Genomic DNA, 22,622 nt, shown 5'->3' on the forward strand with positions numbered 1-22,622 from the left:
TCATTGGTTTACATCCAAATGATTTATATAAAATAAAAGTCTGTTATATTCTGGTTTTTCTTATACCTTTGAGTTACGCCACCACCTTTGAAATTTCTGTGCATATAACAATTGTCCATTCTCATTTATAGGACACCTGCTGATTTCTTAGTCATCTCTTAATGATCATTCAGCACATTTTCTATATTACATCAACTTTTCTTCTGGTACATTCTTTATTTACTTGACCATCTCAGTATTTTTCCTAAGCCAGTTCTTAAATTTCAGTGTAAATTTTGTTGTTCACTTGACCTTTATCTGGTTTCCTGGTGTGCCTGAGCAGGTTTCTGACATATATTAAGTCTTTATGCTATTTCTTTAAGATGAATGGTATGTTAACCTAAAATTATTCTTCCACACAAACTATAACATGGTACTCGACAAGGATGCCTTTCAACGCCATTTCTTTTTGCAATCACTATTGAACCTTTGGCCATTCACTTTTCAAATTCATCTATACTAATAAAAGGCAAAGCCCTCACTGACTGACTGACTGACTGACTGACTCACTCACTCACTGACTCACTCACTGACTCACTCATCACTAATTCTCCAACTTCCCGTGTAGGTGGAAGGCTGAAGTTTGGCAGGCTCAATCCTTACAGCTTACTTACAAAAGTTAGGCAGGTTTCATTTCGAAATTCTACGTGTAACGGTCATTACTGGAACTTACTTTCGTCCATAAACTGTAATAGCTTGTAGCTCGGTCGCCATGTGAGGCGGAGTTGCGTCTCGAATCATCATGCCTCCCACGTAATTGAGTGCCTGCCCATATAAGGTAAATATTCGCAGGTGAAGGACTGTGCTTAGCATATTCATAAATCCAGCTACTGCGGAAACCCTCCCTCAGCGAAAGTACGAGAGAAACTTTTAAGTGCCGGGTCTGAGCTAAAATTAAATAAAGCTGTGGACATCGCAAGATCGCACAAGATATTTGCGAGATACAAGTTTAATGAGAAGACGCAGGGTATAAAGCCTCGATGCTAAAGACCTGGCGAAGTCATGTCTTTTCTGATGGCCTAAAAAAATATCTGAATCACAAACTGATGTTAATTATATTTTGTCCATGGATACTTATCAAATAATTCCAAATAGTCTGTCCGCTTCCTTTCATAGCTTTTCCGATGGTTGTACTGCTTCCAGACATGTATTTTCGTATTAAAGCATTTAACCAATCACATTTTAGCCATCATTTCTTGCCAGGCAGAGAGGCCTTCATAATCCGTTGTGCAGGCCCTCTAACACAGAATAAATGTCGATTAAACTTGTTTCAACCAATCATATTTTGAGTTGGTCTCAGTAGGGCCCTCTAGCAGGCGTACGGCAACGTCACTGTATTCAGACCCATTGATTGGATAGAAGCCGATATGAGGAACTCTACGAGGCAAATGAATGCGCCACAGGTGCTCCGAGCGCAACATCCTCGCGCGCACTACCGCCAACTCCATGGCAAGATTCTGGACAATATTATTTGCCAGACACAGACCAGATTTCACGACCACGAAAAACTGATGTTTGTCATGCTCCTCGACCCCCAGAAGTTTTGGGAATGCAAGAAAAATTTCCCGCATGCAGCCTTCTCCAGTTTAACACAAGAGCCACGGAGCAGTTTTTGATCTGTCTCGGCTAAAAACAGAACTGACTGTAATGTATGCCATGGATGATTTTGAAGCAAAATCTCCCACTAATCTCCTTGACTTTCTTCATCAGAAAAATCTGAATGAGAGCATGGGGCAGCTGTTCACATTGGTCTATTTGGCGGTGACCATTCCTGTGTACACTGCTTCTGTCGAGCGGACATTTTCAGCCCTAAAGCGAATTAAAGCTTATGCCAGAAATATGACAGGGCAGGTTCGACTTTCAGCATTAACTTCGATGGCGATGGAAAGGGACTTTTTGATGGAACTCTGTACGACAGAGTAATTGAACTGTTTTTAAGGAAAGAGAGGAGGATGGATTTTGTTTACAAGTAATCTGAATTTTGGGTGAGTAAAATGTTGCGATTTTCCTAAATAATATTACAAGTTTATGAGTTATTAATGTTTTTTATGTGTGTCATGGCTGTGGCTGCAGTAGAAAGGAACTTGTTCACCCCTGGTTTGTCTATTCAATAAAGGCATTTATTGTGGCTACAGAAGTTATCTATCTGCGATGCAGCGGCTCTTTATACTGTATTTCTGCATATTAAGATGGTTTTTATAACCATAAATTAGTTTTTGAGGGGCGGGTTGATTCAGACAGAGCACTACTGAAGGCCTAGGTGTGAGATGCACGGTCCGCCACTGGACCAGATGATACGTAAATTTGATGAACATTACAACCCGAAAATAAACAAAACTGTAGAGAGGTTCAGATTATACTTCTCCCAGTGCGTCTCTCTAAATCCTTTGTGCGGGAACATTAGCATAAGGCTTAACAATCTTATTGTTACACCTTCTATGTGCACCGAACCGTCCTTATTACGAAGTCTTCCTTGCTTTACCGCTGGCTGCTTCTTTCCATTCACCTTCCTAGCTCTTTATTTAAACAGTTTTCCTTCTCACTTTTCTGCTTGTTCGCTGTCATCTCCCTTTTCGTTAAAAATATGCGCCTCCTTGCATTTTTACAGTCAGCTTCCCTTACGTCACACCATGGTACGTTTAGCACAAGTTAATACCGGGAATGCCTGTTAAACATCTTACATTCATGAGTAGCGATTTGCGTAGTGAACACTTTGATGAATGAAACCTGTTATCTTTACAACGGTTGACAAACACGGAATGTAACTTCATAACAACACGTCCTCCAAATATGAACCTGATTGAAAGAAATAATGATAATCAAATCCTTGATGACAGCAACACTCATAACAGTGACAAAACAATTACATTGACAATCAGGTTATGTTATTTTTAAAATGTTTCCTTTTCTTTTTCATAACTTCTTTAACACACTACTTCTCCGCTGCAAAGCGCAGGTATTTTACTAGCCTATACTAATAAAAGGCAAAGCCCTCACTGACTCACTGACTGACTGACTGACTGACTCATCACTAATTCTCCAACTTCCCGTTTTGGTAGAAGGCTCAAATTTGGCAGGCTCATTCCTTACAGGTTACTTACAAAAGTTAAGCGGTCGACAACGTACGCCAAGTTAAGCTTTCTTATTTATGGCCCCATCTTCACGCGCTAACTGAAACCTACTAACATACATATATACATCCATAGCCTGCAGCTCGGTTGCTGTGTGAGGCGACGTTGGGTCCCCCATCCCCACTCCTTCCATGTTGTTGGCTGCCTGCCTATATAAGGCCGTCCGTCGTTCCGGTCTGTTCATTCCCTTCCTTGCTTTAAAAAGGTTTAATTTTCTTCTTAATAAAAATTTTAATGCAGTACTTCGCTGCTGCAAAGCGTGGGTATTTTGCTAGCTAGAGATAAAGGGGATTACCAAAGAAGGACTTAAACACAAAATATCATTATATGATACTGTATATATTAGACCCACAAAATTCCATAGCAGCAGTCTTGTACTAGCAGAATTTTAAAAGATATCTGGACTTAAAATCAATTTGAATAAAAGTGTGCTTTCTCCAGTGAACCCTCTAGCACACAATACTAGACTAGACATCTATCCATTTAAATATCTATGGGTAAACATCACAAATATAAAGATCTTTTTCAGTACAATTTTACTATCAGCATGGGAAACAGATGTGAACAGATGGTCTACCCTCCATCTCACATTAGTAGGGAGAATCAATACTGTCAAGATAAACATCCTTCTCAAGATTCTTTTTCTATTTCAAAGCATCCCTATATACATTAACAAATCATTCTTTGATGAATTAGACTCAATTATAACCTAATTCATCTGGAATTCAAAATGTCAATGCATTCAAAAGGTGACTCTACAAAGCCCTAAAATGCTTAGAATGATGGCATGGCACTACCAACTTTCAGTTTTATTACTAGTTGGCAAATATACAAGCTACAAAGACTTGGACATTGACACATATTGATGAATATACACATGCCTGGTATTCAATAGAAATAAAATCTTGCTGTACTTCTTTATATGCCCTGCTTTGTGCCTCATACAAATTGTTGTCATTATACTATAATCCAATTGTCTATCAATCACTCAGAATATAGAACAAATTCAGGAAGCACTTTAAGGCAGAGAAGATTTTATCTCTTGCACCTCTACATGACAATCACCATTTCTACCCTCTCAAACCTACACAGTACTTAATGTTTGTAAAATATCCGGGATTAAAACACTTAGAGAACTGTATACAGATAATGTCTTTGCATCTTATGAACAATTATGCTTCAAATTTAACTGCCCAGCAACACATTTTTCCACAACTTTCAAATCAGGAATGTTGCTAAGAAGAACCTGCCCATTTTTCCTTACCTTCCACCCATTTCTATTCCAGAGGCAATACTGATCAGTCTTGAAAATTCAGCAAGCATCTGTACAATATATACAAATATTTTAAAGTACCTTCTTTTCGAAGATCCCAGGGTATAGTCAGGAAAGGATCTTTTACTTAACATCTCAGAAAAGGAGCAGCCATGCACAGAATACATTCCAGCTTCATATTCGTGTGACATTCAACTTAAAATCTTTTATCAAGCACATTTATCTCATTAGAAATTATCCAAAATATACCCAAGGCAAGATACAACTTGCGACAGTTCCAATCTAGCTCCAGCCTCACTGGGCTACATATGTTGGACACACACCAAATTAACATCATTCAAGACAAGGTCACAATCATTCCTAACTCATTAACAGTCGTGTTTGGTGTACTCCCAGATAAACTTAAAGTGGAGATGGACAAATTGATTGTAATTGCCTTTACCTCATTATTAGCACATAGACATATCTTGCTTAACTGGAAGAATCCCAGCCCACCTTTAAGTCAGTAGAGAACTGATGTTCTATACTATTTGAAAGTTAAATAAAATCAAATTTTAAAAACTTTTTAAAAACATGGCAAGATCTAAATAAAAAAATTTCAGAATAAGTATTTATATCGGGCAAAAGGCCATTCTCCCTTCTTTGTTGCTTTACATTTTTGCCCTTACTGTTGACTTTCCTGTCTTTCTGTCAGGTGGGGGTTGAATTCTGTTTTGTTAAGTTCAACTTGACATTTTTTTTGGAGAAGCAGGTTCTTTGAATTTATTGTGTACTTTTCCCTCTCCTTCAAAATACTACATTAATTACAATGGCAGGAGCACCTTCATCTCTACTGAAATGTATCCTGGTATTTTGGAGATATATTTTGTTTTATTCCGACAACTGTAGTTTTCTATGCATTATGTTTCAGATACTGCACCATATCTACCACATATATAGCCTCCAGGTTTTTTTAGCTACTGAAGCAGATGCATTTGCTCTATAAAAGAAAGACAGGTCTGGATTTTGAAATGGTTAATTAACAGTGTTTGTAAATTGATGAATTTTTACTTGTTTGCTTCATAGTGAATGATCTAACAATGAAAATATAATTTTAAACTAAGCATGAGGAAAACGGTAAGACACAATTTTCTGTAATAGTAAAGACTAAAATTAGAACATAGATACTATTAAATGATTATCAATAAGGTATTACAATATAAGAAGTCTGAAAATGATCCTTTAAGTGCAAATTGGCCAAAAATAATTACATTTAAATAAACAAATTAAAAAAGGAAAAAGTTTGTGCAGGTGTTCATTTCTTGAGCTTCTGCTAAAGCTTAAGTCCCCTGGGGACAAATAAAATTCTATCTATCTATTGTGATGGGCTGGGAGGCCAACTGTATGGAAGGACCGGGGGAGAGAATATCAGCAAGGCAGTACCTTCCCTGGGACGCTAGAGGGCAGCCCTCCGTGGTGGCTGTGGGACCACAGATTCCTGCAGGACATGCCAGGACTTGGAGTTTGGTGCAGCCCTATTGGGTACCGTGGGTGCTGCCAGGGCACCTATAATGGAGCCCTATAATGGATTTCCACCAGACCTGGGAGTGATTCCAGGTAATTCTAATGAGCCACCTAGAGCACTTCCAGGAGTAGAATAAAAGGAGCCACCTCACTCCATTCGAAGAGCCAGAGGTAGGAGTAAGAAGCTTGGGAATTGTGGAGTGGAGATGGAAAGACTGCGAACTGGAAAGGAATCTATCTATCTGTTTGTCTGTCTCTCTGTCTGTCTGTCTAATAGCCAAAAGGAGATTTGGTAAGCTGGAATAAACATGTAGATGTTAGGATATTTCATGACAAATAGTAGACAGTTTAAGGAATATTTGTACAATGCAGAATAAATTTATACTTAAGATTAAATGGAGTAAAGAGTCTTATATGTTTCCTTGTTGGATAAATTAAGAAACTAATACATTATTAAAGAATAGTCACATACCAGTATCTAACATCAGTTTTAGAGCAAAATTCTTTAAAAAATTTGCTAACCCTTTAGTTGAGGTACTGCAAAAATGCATCTATTACCTTAACAAAAACCTTAACAAAGGCTTCTTTGGGTCTTTATAACACTTATAAAACATCACTAAAGGTTAATCATGGTTGTGCAGTGGCACATTAACATGATGGTTAAATTACTTGATAATATGAAGGATTCACAGGTCATACTAAATATGTACAGTAATCTCCAGAGAAATGTGTCTCAGTTTAACCACCTCAGACACTACAAAGTGAAGTTTTGTTAGTTTGTTTGTTTGTTTTATCCGTGAGAACCCTAAATCCAAAGAGCACTGTTTCATTTATGTTAGGTAGAATGCACAGAGGGTACTGGGCAGTCTAATGGTCTGGAATCCCTACAGATTTTATTTTTTTCTCCAGCCGTCTGGAGTTGTTTTTGTTTTTTCTGTCCACCCTGGACATTGGACCTTACTCTTATTCTATGTTAATTAATGTTGACTTATTTTATTTTCTTATTGTGTCTTTTATTTTTCTATTCTTTATTATGTAAAACACTTTGAGCTACTGTTTGTATGAAAATGTGCTATATAAATAAATGTTGTTGTTGTTGTTGTTGTTAGTAGGTCACATTGCAGAGATGAATAAACACTTTACTGATGCTTTGTTTTATAAAGACCCAAAGAAGTGCTTGTTAACGTCGTGTTACATTATAAGAAATGAGCAATAGATTCTTTATGTAACATCTAAATTGAAGTGTTACCAAAAGGTTAAATGCTACAGTTACAAGCACCTAAGAGAAAATGTTAAATGAAAAACTGGATACAATTTATTGAGCATATATATATGTCATATTAAACATTTGGTAGACTGTACAGAGTAAAATGGAAGAAAAATTAAAAGAATAAAAAACAAATACATCTCCATGATCAAACAACGAAACAAAGATACTAGTGATTATATGTACAGGCCTTTGAAAACTAATTTTATTATTACAAAAAAAGGGATTGTGTTATCTATAAGAGTTAAAGGGCAGTTATGTTAACTTTAATCACAGGTAAAATTCATGTTGAAAGTCATTTAAATAATGCAAAATAAACATATACAGTAGTATAAGGGCATTTAGCATACTGTCAGTATGAGAAAGGAAATACTGACAGGGGCACCCTTTTCACTAGCATGGGTTTGAAGTTGAGCTGCCTTGACTATTTAATGTAATCAACTAAAAATGTTTGTTGAATTGTATTTTCTTAATCAACTATTTGCTGCTGCCATTCCATTGTATGCTGGAATGCTACAACTCTCAGTACTATTTTTGAGTTGGCTAATCAAGGAAGTAGCTGTATTGCATTCTGTTGAAGAAGGTTCCTTCAGGTAGCAGAGAAAATTCTCCTCTGTGTGGTGTATTTCCCCTGAGAATCTGTGAAACTGATTGTTTGATCATTGTGTGGTGTTCTACAACAACACTTGCTCAATGCATGAACACCTGAATACATGCTGAATACAGTTTTCTTGCAGATCCATGAGCTGACAGTTAATAAGTTGCATAGATATCTGACAAAAAGTGAAAATGCAACTCTGCCTGAAATAAAGCTAACAAGTGCATTTAACAGACTAATCTACATTATTCAGCTTGTTGTATTTAAGTGCATTTGTGACTAATAACAGTGGCGACTGATGAGTATATTTAGCAGCCAATTTATCTGTTCTGTCTGAAGAAATACTGTGGTTTTCACTTTTATCTGGACACTAGTCACTAGCATAAATTCCTCAAGTTAACCAGCTTCACAACACTTAAATAACGATTGTAGAACAGCTAAGTAAGAGTAAGCATGTTATGGTTTTGTTGTGTTATCCATTGCCACTTATCAGCAAAATTGAGCAGCAACAACATCGTATATAAACATAGTTCAGATTATAAACTGGTTTTCTCACATTAATTTGTAGATAAATCAAATTCCATAAGCAATCAGGCCAATTCAGCAAGAAGTATTTTTTAATCCAGTGCAGTTGACACAGTTGATCCAAACAGAGAGTTTGCAGCATACTAGCATTCAGCTGTCTGCTTACCCAGAGGGTGAGGGTTAGGTTTGGCTTTTTGAAAAAAAAAATACAATTACTACTACAGTGTAGATTGCAAATGCACAAACTGTATGGCTCAGCAAAATCCTGCCTTTAGCGTTAAAAAGGTATGAAAATAAACATGTCTTAACTAAAATGGTTCTGGGCTCTTTCCACACTCTTAAGTTGGATGAAATAAGCTTAATGAATGTTTGCTGCCCTTGCGTCACCAGAAAAGAGGGCCTTGGCAGTGTAAAGCGCATGTTACCTGAATACCGCTAATGAAGTGTTGGGAAGTGTAAAGGTTTTCTGCCATTTCTTCGCTTTGCCTTTTACATCTGAAACAATATTTTTTAGCAGAAGATGCTCCGAGTGAATTTATTTGTGTGCTGCACAGAACCTTTTACATGGGATTTTTGATGGATTATTAATGAGCATTTACATGGTGACCTATAGATTAAGATACCTAGTAGGCTGCTTGTGAGAAATTACTGATGAATATCATAATAATACTAAAAATAATATATTTTATAGAGCACTTTTCCTATGCACTTAACATCAACAATTTAAATGAACAAACAGATTTTTGAACATATTCTCAGCTACTGTATGCTCATCGAAAAATAATAAATGTTTAAATGTGATGATGGCAATAACATAAGCATTGCCCCTTTAAAACAAAACTAAGAATTTGTACCAAAGTTGGCAGTGAAAAAATTAACTATTACTGAAAAATGTAACATATAATGAATTAAATTCTCTGTAGCTGCAAAAGTGTAGAATATTGTTTTTTACCTTAGTCTTCTCTTCAAGACTTGTGAGTTGGCCATCTTTTGAAATGTGTTATTGGTTGGTATCATTTATATATTCCAATATATTAAGCACCATTATGCCAAATATGCATAGCAGCTATATTCATGATATCTATGAATAACATCTATCTCAGTTTAAGATGAAATGTCTAAAAATGCATGTGAAATGAGTCAGAGTGGATCCATTATAACCTCAGTCCACACTCAGGTCTAAAAGAACCCAAAGCCTAAATATTTGGTTTTGTTTCAAGCTGGACAGCTGACACCAAGTTAAGTCCATTATTAATCAAACATATTTTGTACTTTTAGGTGTTTCTGACTTATATATTTTATGAAAATTAGTGTTGTCTTGTTGTTAGAGCTATTGTAGTTCTGTTTTTTTTCATATCCTGATGATTTCAAATTTTATATCAAATTATGCAAATGCAGCACACATTCATATGCCTTCTTGAATCGTTTAGACAACATTAGCCGTTAGATTAATCGATTATCAAAAAGAAAAAACAGTTGATTCATCATAATGATGAACAGATTCATCATTAAAACTAGGGTTGCCACAAATGATTATTTTATAAGCAACCAACATTTTTTGATAAAGGGAGACATAATTCTTGACATTTACAAAAGCTTTAAATCAAATATTCCATCACAGAAATATCATACTACAAGAAACATGAATTTAGAACCATGTCTTGAATTCCCACTTCTTTAAGTTTGATCCCTAACCTTTCATTTGGCAACTTGTTAAAAGCCTTTTAAAAACCATGTACAATGTATATATCATATGCCTCTATCTTATGCTTTTATTTCTTCCTTATAGATTGTGTCCTTCATAGTCGCTTCCATTAATGTACCTCTGATGGACAAAGCTTAATGCCCTATTGTTACATGGATAAACCCAATCATTCTTTTAATATAATTGGATAATATTCTCTAGCCTCCAGCCTTTAGGAATTGCCCCAGTGTGGATATATTTTTGAAAAACATGTGATAAGGTTTATATTTGTATTTACTTACTCCATTAAGCACTCACTCATTAAGCACTTATCTGGTCCTGGTGATATGTTAGATTTTAACCTTTTTAATCTAATCAGTACTTCTCCCTCTATAATTTCCTAATCACTAAGAACATACTTAGTAATCCCTGTTACTTTTCAGAGGTTAACAACTTCTTCACATGTGTAAACTTCAATAAAATACACTTTCAAAGTATTTCATATTTTTATGCCTGCATATTCTAACTCACCTTTATTGCTTCTAATAGTCCTTCCTTAACCATTCTGTTACTACTGAACTATTTAAAGAATCTCTGTGTGTCTTCTTTTCCCTTGTCTGTACTATCTCTCTCCAACTACAGTATCTTTTAGCCTTCCTAATATTGGTTTTAACTATTGCTTACAAACAATCATATGCTATTATGTTATTAGTCTTATAGGCCTTATACAGCTTTTCTCCTTTGTAACTTTCATCTTATCTTCATATTTATTGGAATAGCAAACAAATGAAAAGATAAATAGGGCTGGGATCCTGGCGGATGCCTCGTTTAATTTGGATTGGATGTCCGTAAAGTAACAAGCCTGACATCATGCTGTTCAATAAAAATGGATCAAAAAGGTTGTTAGAGGTACAGAGCTTTGTGTCCCTGTGAGGTGGTCTGGTAATAAATGTTGACTTCCAGCAGTGACTTTAGTTAAGAACCATTTGACCAAAAGGGCTGAGGTTTCATGGTGAAAGGAAGTGACCTCAATTGTCATCTGGCTCTTTCTCTTCCTCCACTATAGGGAAACAGATAGAACAAAACTCAGTAACGGTGTCACATTCAAAACCTTCACAGTATTAGCCTGTCATATGCACGTAAAGATCTCTTTGCACTTGTGTGTCTGACATGATCCACCTCAGAGGTTTCCTTAATTTGTTATTGTTTGTAAATTTTGAAGGGTCCTTGTCCTACAAAACACTTTTTAACCTGCTGCACACCTTATCAACTGTCTTCACATGTTAAAAAATTATACCAATTTGTGGTACTTAGACTTGAATCTTGACAAAGTTTTCCCTACTAAAATTAAATTTGTTTTAGTTTTTGAATATGCACTCTGTGAAAACACTGTGAAATGTATTATATTATGTTCACTAGAAGCTAAGGCATCAATCATCTGTACTCCTTCTATTCTATCCTATTATAGAATACTAAGTCTATACAGGCTTCCCCCCTTGCTGGTTCTTTAGTGTAAACATGGATTATGTATAAAAGCTCCTGTTCTTATGCTCCACTCTTTGTAAGTCAGGCCCAATTAATATTTGGGTAATTAAGGCCCCTCATGATATATATACTGTATACTATATATATATATTGTGGCCCCGGCCGGGGCTGGAGCCCGGCCGGGACGCCCAGGAGGACGTGAGGAGGGCTTGTGCCTCCTCCAGACCGCGAGGCGTCCGTCCTGGTTCTGTTGGGGCCACGGGTTGAGGGCATGGAAGCCCTTCCCTGTAGGGGCCCGTGGTCACCGCCAGGCGGCGCCCCGATGCCGGTTTATCCCGTGCGGTTGCCGGTCGGGGCTGGAGCCCGGCGGGGCGCTTGGAGGACCGGAGGAGGGCGAGTGCCTCCTCCAGACAGAGTGGGGCGTCCGTCCTGGTTAGGCAGGGGCCTCGGGTACAGGGCTTGAAGCCCATCCCTGTAGGGACCCGTGGCCACCGCCAGGCGGCGCCCCGGTGCCTAATTATCCCGGGAGCCCGGCACTTCCGCCACACCAGGAAGTACCGGGGGAAAGCCTTTGTGTGGCACCCGGAGAGCTGCCAGGAAGACAGCCGACACTTCCGCCACGCTGGGGCGGGCTAAGGACGGAACACCTGGGGCTCATCCGGGAGCCTTATTTAAGGGGCCGCCTCCCTCCAGTCATTGGTGGAAGTCGGGAGGAAGCGGACTGATCTGGAGAGCGAGGACAGGAGGCGGCCAGGAAGCAAGGCACAGAACTGTGGGCCCTGGACTTGGGGGAAATCAGTGCAGAGGCACTGGGGTTTGTGTGAGTGCACGGGACTGTTGTAAATAACATTAGTGTAAATAAACAGTGTGTTGGGCAAAAATATGTTGTCCGTCTGTCTGTGCCGGGGCCAGCGGCCACAATATATATATATATATATATATATATATATATATATATATATATATATGTATAATATCCCCCTCTTATTTAAGCTGGCTCAGCTTTATATTATATATGCAAAGATTCAACCATTTTGGAATAATGCACAGTTGTTGGGTTGCCATTACTACCCCCTGCCCTACTTAATTTTTAAACTTTTATATAGCCTTTGTCTTAAGCTGACCAATGGCAATTTACATACAAACTGTTTGTGACATTTGGTTTAAGCTGTTCTTGTGTGATTGGTGAACAAACAGATAAACAAACAGATAAGATGCAATCTGTGGGTTGAAATGAGTGACTTAATGTTAAAAAATGTATAAGTAACAGCAAACAATTTTATTTTTATTGGTAAACCCTAGTCCGTACTACTCAATTAATCTTTAGCACTTTATATGAATTACCTGTGGAATAAGGAAGAACTAGCATTGTTAACAGCTGTTTTTCTTTATTTTTTTAAAATTTTTTAATGATGAACGTTTCACCTCTTTTTATATGGAGTAGTGTGTCTTGTGTTAAACTAAAACAATACTAAAAATACAATGAAGCAAATCCAGAAAACAGTTTGAAGTAAGTGAACATACATTATCTTAGCATTAATGACAGATATGTATTCTTTACACTGACTTAGGGTATTATTTGTTCACAGGCGAACATTGGTTAGGACTCAGGAAACTCTTCCATATTCTTAACCAGAAGAACACCAACTTTGCTCTACATGTGGCACTGGAGTCCTATGATGAAACCTCTGCTTATGCTTCTTACGATAATTTCTGGTTAGAAGATGAAAACAGGTTCTTCAAGATGCATTTGGGCCGTTACGCTGGAAGTGCTGGTAAGAAATATTATTTAGGGTAGTGGTAATGCAAGAAAAAAGTAAGCAGTCTGTACATTCCAATACATTTAATTTAAATAAGTGAAAATTATTCTCACTCCATTTTTGGAGGTTTAATATTTAAAAGAAAACAAGAGTGTTTTGGACTAAATCTCACACAATCCATTTAATATTGTAATTTAACTAGTAATTTTTGAATATGTATAATTTTAAATCTCACATGTTTTAGAAATTAAAATGAGTGGTGCGGCAATTTTAGCACTGTATACAAGATACTCCAGGCCATAACACAAATGCACAAATATTTGCAAATCAGTGTTAGTAAAATTAATGTATTAGCAGTGTAATTCAATTATGGAGCCTGCTAAAAAGGAATTTTTGATGTACAGTAGTTAAATAATAGAATATGGCATTCAAGTAATAACAGTACAGAAAACATTTTTTATTATACAAATAAACATTTCCATTTGAACAGATTAAGCCAGGAGTGTGCAGTTAGCAAGTGATCTGAAAGTAAGGTGCAACATAAAATGCCTAAAAAAAGCTTAGAATGTCACAGCTGTTATTTATTCACATTGTGCCTCTGTGACAGTAATGCAAAAATAAAAAAACAGCTTATTGCTCCAGGGCTTTGAAAAAACTGGGAAGAATTGTTCAGTTTATATGAAAGGCAAATTTGAATTTGATAGCATATGTTTATATATGTGCATACTCTAATAAATAGCAGGAAATAGCACATTGAATCTTAAAATAATAATCCAGATGGGATTAAAGGATGGTAATTAGTGTCTGCCTTTCATCTTATTTTTAACAGTAGCTATTTCCTTTTTTTACCAATCTTTTGCTGACTTTATTAGCAGAGTGGTGCAGAGTTTTGAATCGTAGCATGTCAGGACTCTGAGCTCGACACCTTTCTTTTCTTAAATAACTGTATGGCAAGTCACTCTGTGGACTCTAGATTTTCTCACTGTGGCTGAGTTTAACTATGTACCCGTAGTCACACCCAGGGTTCATTTCTTATCATTGGGTTTGTGTATTACAAAAGTATTTCTTTGATGAAGTTCTGCCTGAAAACCATCCATTTGTTCATTTTCTGAGCCTGCTGTCTCCAGTAGAGGGTCACAAAGAGTCAGAGTCTATCCTTTAGATACAAATGAAGAACACTCTTGGTGCCAATGGTAGCCAAAGCAATACACATTATTACTAGGCTAATTCAGAGTTAGGCAATCAGTTTAATGTTAAGTGTTGGATTGAACAGGGGAACTGGTAACACAATAACAACATGCAGACCTTAGCGAAAAAGGCCTCTTGACCTAAAGGGCCTTCTCACCAGAGCTATACAAAGTCAGCCACTAAACATATATTCAATTTTTGTAAACAGAAAAAGATCTGTTGTGCATTTTTAGGCTAAATGAAACATTGAAAAAATGGTGTGCTGCATCACATGACATTACAGACAACTGATGGGCGAAGCCAAGAAAATCTGTATAAGCTACACAACAAAGAGATACTTCAGGATAACAAAAAAGAAAAAAAATAAGCACTGTTCAATCAAACAACTGGCACAATAGGCCATTGCCAGATTATCAAAGATAACATCTATGCTTAAAGTATCAGAGGAAGGCACTGGGACACCACAAAGGACAGTCCTGTCCTCTTTTCTCTACACTCTACACACCTCAGACTATAAATATAACACCAGGTCCTGCAACTTGCAGAAATTTTCAGAGTATTCTGCACTTATGCAGTAAATTGATAAAGGGGATGAGACAGAGTATAGGAGTCAGGTGGAAAAGTTTGATTCTTGATGCAAAGAGAATTGTCTGCATCTTAACATTAGCAAAACCAAGGAACTGGTTATTGACTTTTGCCGCACCAAAAAGCCTCCATGTCCAGTCACTATTCAATGAGTGGATATAGAGGTGGTCCACTCCTACTAGTACTTGGGGGTCCACATTAATGACAGGTTGAACTGGAAATGTATAAGAAAGGGCAGAGCAGGCTCTTTTTCTTAGGAGAATATGTTTTTTTAATGTGTGGAAGTGACATCCGTCACATCTTCTATAACTGTGATGGCCAGTGTGATTTTCTATACTGTGGTGTGCTGGGTTGGTAACTTCACTTCAAGAGATAATCACCAGATCAACAAGCTAATTAAAAGGGAAGCTCAGTTATAGGATGCACTCTGGACGCCCAAGAGGTCATAGCAAAGGAGAGAATTAAAACAAAACTGACTGCCGTTATGAGCAATGCTGCACATCTTCTCTCTGACACACTAACATTGAGGACTTTCAACCAACCCATCATTCATCAGAAGTGTATCAAGAAACACTACTGGAGCTCCTTTAAACCAACAGCAATACTGTACATCTGTACAATGCCTCACTGGGACTGTGACAGTCAAGTCAGAACTTTTTTTTCTTTTGAATTTTCTTTCTCTATAGTCATTCTGGTGTGTGCTCAGACCAGAGTGAGTGTGTATTAAAAGGAACTGGCAAAATGTTGCCCATGCTATCAACAGAACAGATTCGTGTTCATCAAGCAAATCAAGCATAATGGCTGGCATGATATAAAAGCTTCTTCTGATTGTCCTCCTTGCCCATCTCTTCCCATTGCAGACAGCCATGAGCTAATTTATAACAATGTGCCAAGCATCCTAACAGTCCCAGGCCAGAGCAAATAAGGATATGCAGTACTTGAAAAGAAATAAGTCAATAATAACATTAGGCTCTCAAAATGTTTCGTTTTTTAATATCAATAACACAGCAAACTGCAACAGATTGGACAGTCACAGTGCAGGTTTAGACCCTAAACAATTGTTCGAATAGTTTGTCACTTCAAATGAGTTTGAAACTCCCATGCAATATTTTTTATGGGGACCAACGGGAAAAATGAGTTAAGCACAGGAAATTGTGAAGGATTTCTTAGGATCTCATTAATGCAGGTCTAAATTTTCTGTTTTCAGGTTTTTTTGTATATATTTTCACTGCAGTTATTTTAAGGTTTAATACTTCCCATTTGAAGTGTCCTAATTTGTTGAATTATTGTCTTTTTTGTTGTTTCTGATTGTTCTTACTATTCATGTACACCTCCTTGCAACTGTGCCACTGTTATAAACCGCTGAGTACAACCTTGCATTTCACATTTGAAACCAAAAAAGGCTACATTCACACTGCAGCTCATGTCCCACATTTTCATTTATATTTGACAAAGATCTGATATTTTTATGGGGGTATGATTATAAAATAATGTCTTGGAATCAAACCTTTTCAGAATGTATTTGCACTGCTCTCGTAACAACAGTTTTGCATCTAAATTGTCCGCACTGCACTCATAAGTACTGTCTCCTGTCCTTTGAAACAATTCTTTCTATGTACAAAATACTGGCTGAGATCAATACACTCAAACAGCGCTAATCTATCTTTTCTTGATTCCCTTCCTTGCCATCGTAAGCTGATAAATTTGTACGCATCCTGCACTGAAATGTTGTGAATTAGAGCAGCAACCAGCATCTGTCTAACAAAATTATTTTATTCATTTGGTGCATTTAGAGCACACTAGTGATTGGAACAGTCATTAAAATTATCTGAGCTGCCAAAAAAAAAAACGAAACAAACAAAAAACAAAACAGATAACGAAGCAAAACTCAGGATAGAGTCACTTTAAGCTACCATGTAGCCTTAAAAAAATCACTCTTTTTTGAATCAACAGCTTTAATACGTCAACATCAGCATCCACAAAACATTAGATGTGTGAAAATGATAAATGTGGGAATATTAAATCTTTTTTTTTTCAGGGAGGGTCCCACGCCTCCATTATCACAACTCTGGCCTGGGATTTAACCTGCCTACAAACAGTTTAGTTAACAACACAGCGTCACAGCTTTCCCCCAAAACTAAACCAAAATTGAACCAAATCAATTGGAGAATTGTGACCACTAAATATCAGCAGTATCAGATGCAGATCACTTACAGTATATAAGACAGACTCAATGTAAATAGAACTGAATTGCTGGGCCATTCTGGTCTAAAGTACAGCAATAAAACAGTGCAACCAATAGCTTCAAATCTCTTCTACCATAATGGTAAGAAGCTGTTTTATTGTGCAGTGTATGAAACTTACTAGGAACGTTTACTAGGTTTATCTACTCCTGTCCTTGAAGATTAATACACACACATATACATAGTGATAAAACCCAAACAAAATCTCAAGTGGTGCCAATTGCCAGTCAGTCTACGATATTCTACATAGGGTTCTCTACACAGGGACTCACTATCTAACCAGCAGTAACAAACATACAGGTGTCCTCATGACACATAAAGGGTCATATGCCACTTATAATCTATCACTTTTACCGCAGTTGTTCAGATTGTTGAGGAGCGACCTCAATAACCTTGACAAAATGTATGGGTAGGAAAGCAGCAATCTTCCCTACTCTTAGCACCATTTTATTGTTTCAGTAACTCTAGATAAAAGACCAAGTATAGAAAATACAAAAGCAATATAGTATTTACTAACATATAACAATACTAAAGAGAAGTAAATATAACAGAAAATAAAACAGATTGAAATGCCTGAATATTAACAGTCTTAGGAATGCTTCCTCAAAATCGGAAATGTCAAGGAGTGGATGTCGGCCTGGGCTGGTTTTCATTTATCAATCAATGTTATTCATAGAGTAGATTATGTTCTTCGACATGCAGATGAAACGGTTATACAGGTCTCAATCTTTGATGCTGCTTCCTATTTCGCTGCCCTTCTGTCATCATCTCAATGGTCCCTCGGACGAGCAATATTTATGTTAAAATGCACACATGGGATTTCGGGACACATTACATTATACACATTTGTTTGGCTTTCTTGTCCTTATGATAAACGACTCTGATGAGAGTGTTTGATCTCGTAAATACCTCCGTACTTCTTTCCTTTCTCAAGCTATAAACAAATCTGCACCGTTCATCCTTTCCCAGGTAATAAATTAACTGAAACACGTTTTGTGGCTTTGCGGTGTGTATTTGCCTTCTTTTCTCTCCAGCATTAAATTGCAAAGCAGTTATCACAGATACATTAAGGTTATAATTTATTAGTATAATGCCGGAAGAATGTACTAGAAAGGATGCTTGCAATGTCTGTATTTAAAGTGCAGTAAATTCAGTTCATCCTGGTTCATTTGAGCAAAATACTTAATATAATCAAAAAACACACATAGTAAGGAAAAGTCAAATCATATCTAACATTCCGTATTGTAAATTAGCTTTTACTAACATGGTGATTGTTCCTGGAGAAGCGTTATTCTTACTTGATAATGAAATCACCTTACTCACCATTAAGCATGGTTTTCAGAAAAAACATGAACTGAAATGCATGGCAGAATTGAAATGCAAGAAATTTCTCTAGAATAATTCCATTCTTTAGCTTATCATACAACTGTGTGTTTTACTAGCACAGGAATCAAAAACACTACATTCAGAGGAAAGAAGTAGAAGGAAAATAGATTTAGTTTTATTTCCACACTTTCATTTGTCAGTTGGGGCTAGCACTTCATTTAACATGAAATGAACCAACTCAAAATAAACAGATATAAAACCTTTCAACAATGCATCTACACACACACACTTGCAGAACCGTTGCAAGTTCCCGGTCCAGGCTAATAGGCATTCATTTTGTTGATTCTGTAGCAGCATTGTAGAAGTCCTTAGTGGCCATTTCAAGGACTACGAAGGCTTTTTGAGTCAAATGCCCCATTGCAGCAGTGCGGCGCCTGTTTTAAGTGGGGCCAATTCTTTTTACAAAGCTTGGATTATAGCGCAGAAGATACTGTCTATTTAAAATGATTTCTGCATTAACAGCTCAACATGTAGTGATCAATGAATCGTCTTTGTAGGGAAAAAATAAAAGCTTCACCTTAAGATTTAAAATAAACTAAAAATTTGCAAATTCAACCACTCAATTTATTTTAATATAGAGATTTTTAAAACAGGGTGACCTTGAGTACCACACAGGCAGTAAAGATGAATAATGACACCGATATGAACAGAGTACAGATTAGGATGTAATGTGGAGATGGACCATCCGTTCTGTAATTGTCATGATTCATGATCATTTTTTTAATAACTAGCTGAGCTCACAAATTTACAATACTTTAAAAGGATAAATAGGCTCTGACTCGGGGAACTCAAACTTGTTGATTGTCAGTGTTATAATGGGGTCCTGTTCCTGTAAGGAATTCCCTGAATTAGGATAATAATTGACTGTCGGACTGGGTCGACTGGGTCATTAATGCTGCTGCTCCAGTGGAAGTTTCAAGCTCCAGACGGGTCACTATCTCTGTGGCATTTGCACAACCTTCCTGTGCCCTTGTGGATTACAATGCACAAGTTAGATACATTGGCTACTTTAAAGGTTCACTGATGAGTGTGAGTGTGGCTGCACACATGTGTGTGCCCCTGAAAGACAGATGCCATATCCAGGGCAGTTAATACTGCTAGGACAGACTCAAGCTTTCCCCAAGATCCTGTATTAGAGTAAGTGGGCTAAGAAAATCAGTGTGTAAATAAATTACTTTTATAAGTGGCTTTTATTATTCTTTAGGGAGAATTATCCTTTATGTGATTGGCCTTCAGAGGCAAAACAGGGTAAATTGGGTAGGTATTTGTTATGTTTACATTGGAGGTAATGAATAAATCTCTTTGATGAAAGGAAATGTTTAAGAGCGGGTGAAATAAGCAAATGTTCATTTAGGAATCAAGGAATCCTGTTATGGACTGGCACTCTGTCCAGGCGTTGCTCCTGCCTTGTGCCAAATGATTTCTGGGATAGGCTCCAGCTGCCCATTGATCCTGCCCTGGATAAGTGGGTGAGAAAATGGACGGATGAATATATCAATGACAGAATAATTTGAATAGAATATCTTTATAGCAGCCCCAAAACCCAATCAATAACTAAAGCCATGAGTCAAAAAAAAAAAAATCAGAAGATAGATAGATAGATAGATAGATAGATAGATAGATAGATACTTTATTAATCCCAAGGGGAAATTCACATAATCCAGCAGCAGTATACTGATACAAAGAAACAATATTAAATTAAATAGTAATAAAAATGAAAAGAATTAAAATAAAATTAATGTTCGCATTTACTCCCCCGGGTGGAATTGAAGAGTCGTATAGTGTGGGGGAGGAACGATCTCTTTAGTCTGTCAGTGGAACAGGACAGTGACAAAAGTCTGTCACTGAAGCTACTCCTCTGTCTGGAGATGACACTGTTAAGTGGATGCAGTGGATTCTTCATGATTGACAGGAGTTTGCTTAGTGCCCGTCGCTCTGCCACAGATGTTAAACTGTCCAACTTTAATCCTACAATAGAGCCTGCCTTCTTAACAAGTTTGTCCAGGCGTGAGGCGTCTTTCATCTTTATGCTGCCACCCCAGCACACCACCGCGTAGAAAAGGGCACTCGCCACAACCGTCTGGTAGAACATCTGCAGCATCTTACTGCAGATGTTGAAGGATGCCAACCTTCTCAGAAAGTATAGTCTGCTCTGAGCTTTCTTACATAGAGCATCAGTATTGGTAGTCCAGTCCAATTTGTTATCCAGCTGCACTCCCAGATATTTAGAGGTCTGCACCCTCTGCACACAGTCACCTCTGATGATCACAGGGTCCATGAGGGGCCTGGGCCTCCTAAAATCCACCACCAGCTCCTTGGTCTTGCTGGTGTTAAGGTGTAAGTGGTTTGAGTCGCACCATTTAACAAAGTCTTTGATTAACTTTCTGTACTCCTCCTCCTGCCCACTCTGATGCAGCCCACAATAGCAGTGTCATCAGCGAACTTTTGCACGTGGCAGGACTCCGAGTCATATTGGAAGTCTGATGTATATAGATTGAACAGGACCGAGAAAGTACAGTCCCCTCGGTGCCCCTGTATTGCTGCACACAATGTCAGACCTGCAGTTCCCAAGACGCACATATTGAGGTCTGTCTGTAAGATAGTCCACAATCCATGCCACAAGGTGTGAATCTACTCCCATCTCAGTCAGCTTATCCCTAAGGAGCAGAGGTTGGATGGTGCTGAAGGCGCTAGAGAAGTCCAAAAACATAATTCTTACAGCACCACTGCCTCTGTCCAGGTGGGAGAGGGATCGATGAAGCATATAGATGATGGCATCCTCCGCTCCCACCTTCTCCTGGTATGCGAACTGCAGAGGGTCGAGGGCGTGACGGACCTGTGGCCTCAGGTGGTGAAGCAGCAGCCGCTCCATGGTCTTCATCAGATGTGACGTCAGAGCAACAGGCCGGAAGTCATTCAGCTCACTAGGACGTGATACCTTTGGGACAGGAGTGATACAAGATGTTTTCCAAAGCCTCGGGACTCTCCCTGTTCCAGGCTCAGGTTGAAGATGTGCTGTAGAGGACTCCCCAGTTCCAACGCACAGGCCTTCAGCAATCGTGGCGATACACCATCTGGACCCGCTGCTTTGCTGGCACAAAGTCTTTTCAGCTCTCTGCTCACCTGGGCTGCTGTAATTGTGGGTGGGGATGTCTCACCTATGCTGGTATCAGCAGAAGGATGGTTGGAGGATGCAGTACTCCGAGGTGAGAGTGGGTTACTGTGATCAAACCTATTAAAGAAGTTGTTCATTTGGTTTGCTCTCTCCACGTCTGTCTCGATGGCGGCACCCCGCTTCGAGCTGCAGCCAGTGATAATCTTCATCCCATCCCACACTTCCTTCATACTGTTGTTCTGCAACTTCTGCTCCAGCTTTCTCCTGTACTGCTCTTTCGCCGCCCTGAGCTGGACTCGGAGTTCCTTCTGCACGCACTTCAGCTCATGCTTATCACCACCTTTAAAAGCCCTTTTCTTCTGGTTCAAAAGGCCCTTGATGTCACTTGTAATCCATGGCTTGTTGTTAGCATAGCAGTATACTGTTCTTACTGGAACTAAGTAAGTAAGTACAGTACTACTAAGAGTCTTTCTTAATAAGGATGAATGTGGGTATGTTTGTGTTACATGAATATGCTCAGTGATAGGTTGCTGACCTATTCAGTTCTAGTCATTTCTTCATGTATGGTGTGGCCAGCCCAATCAACCTTGAACTATTTTTAACAGGATTAAAACTGAATGGAACAATAAATGGCTGTTGAACTGGATTAAGCAGGTTTTGTGTGGCCTCTTCCTGCACCACAACTCTTCGGCTGTGACTTCTCAAAAGGAGACTGAGCAAGTCTGTTGGCATCATAGACTTGGCAGACAATGCATGCGTTTTACAGAGTGCAGACTGGGATGAGCTGAAACCGTCAGAGCTAGATTGAGCAGAAAAAAATGTTTGTTTGAAGCTGAAATC

At 38.1% G+C, this 22,622-nt stretch overlaps 1 protein-coding gene across 1 annotated transcript in view; it reads left to right on the plus strand.

Moving 5' to 3' along the window:
• The window catches only part of angptl5 (angiopoietin-like 5), a 66,765-nt gene that overhangs the window by 39,312 nt on the left and 4,831 nt on the right, over positions 1-22,622 (plus strand). Inside the window, exon 7 of the mRNA XM_039744341.1 lies at positions 13,095-13,280. Coding sequence (XP_039600275.1) covers positions 13,095-13,280 — 186 coding nt within the window. The remainder of the gene's footprint in view (positions 1-13,094; positions 13,281-22,622) is intronic.

This window comes from Polypterus senegalus, chromosome 2, assembly GCF_016835505.1.
Source record: "Polypterus senegalus isolate Bchr_013 chromosome 2, ASM1683550v1, whole genome shotgun sequence".
Taxonomy (NCBI): Eukaryota; Metazoa; Chordata; class Cladistia; order Polypteriformes; family Polypteridae; genus Polypterus; species Polypterus senegalus.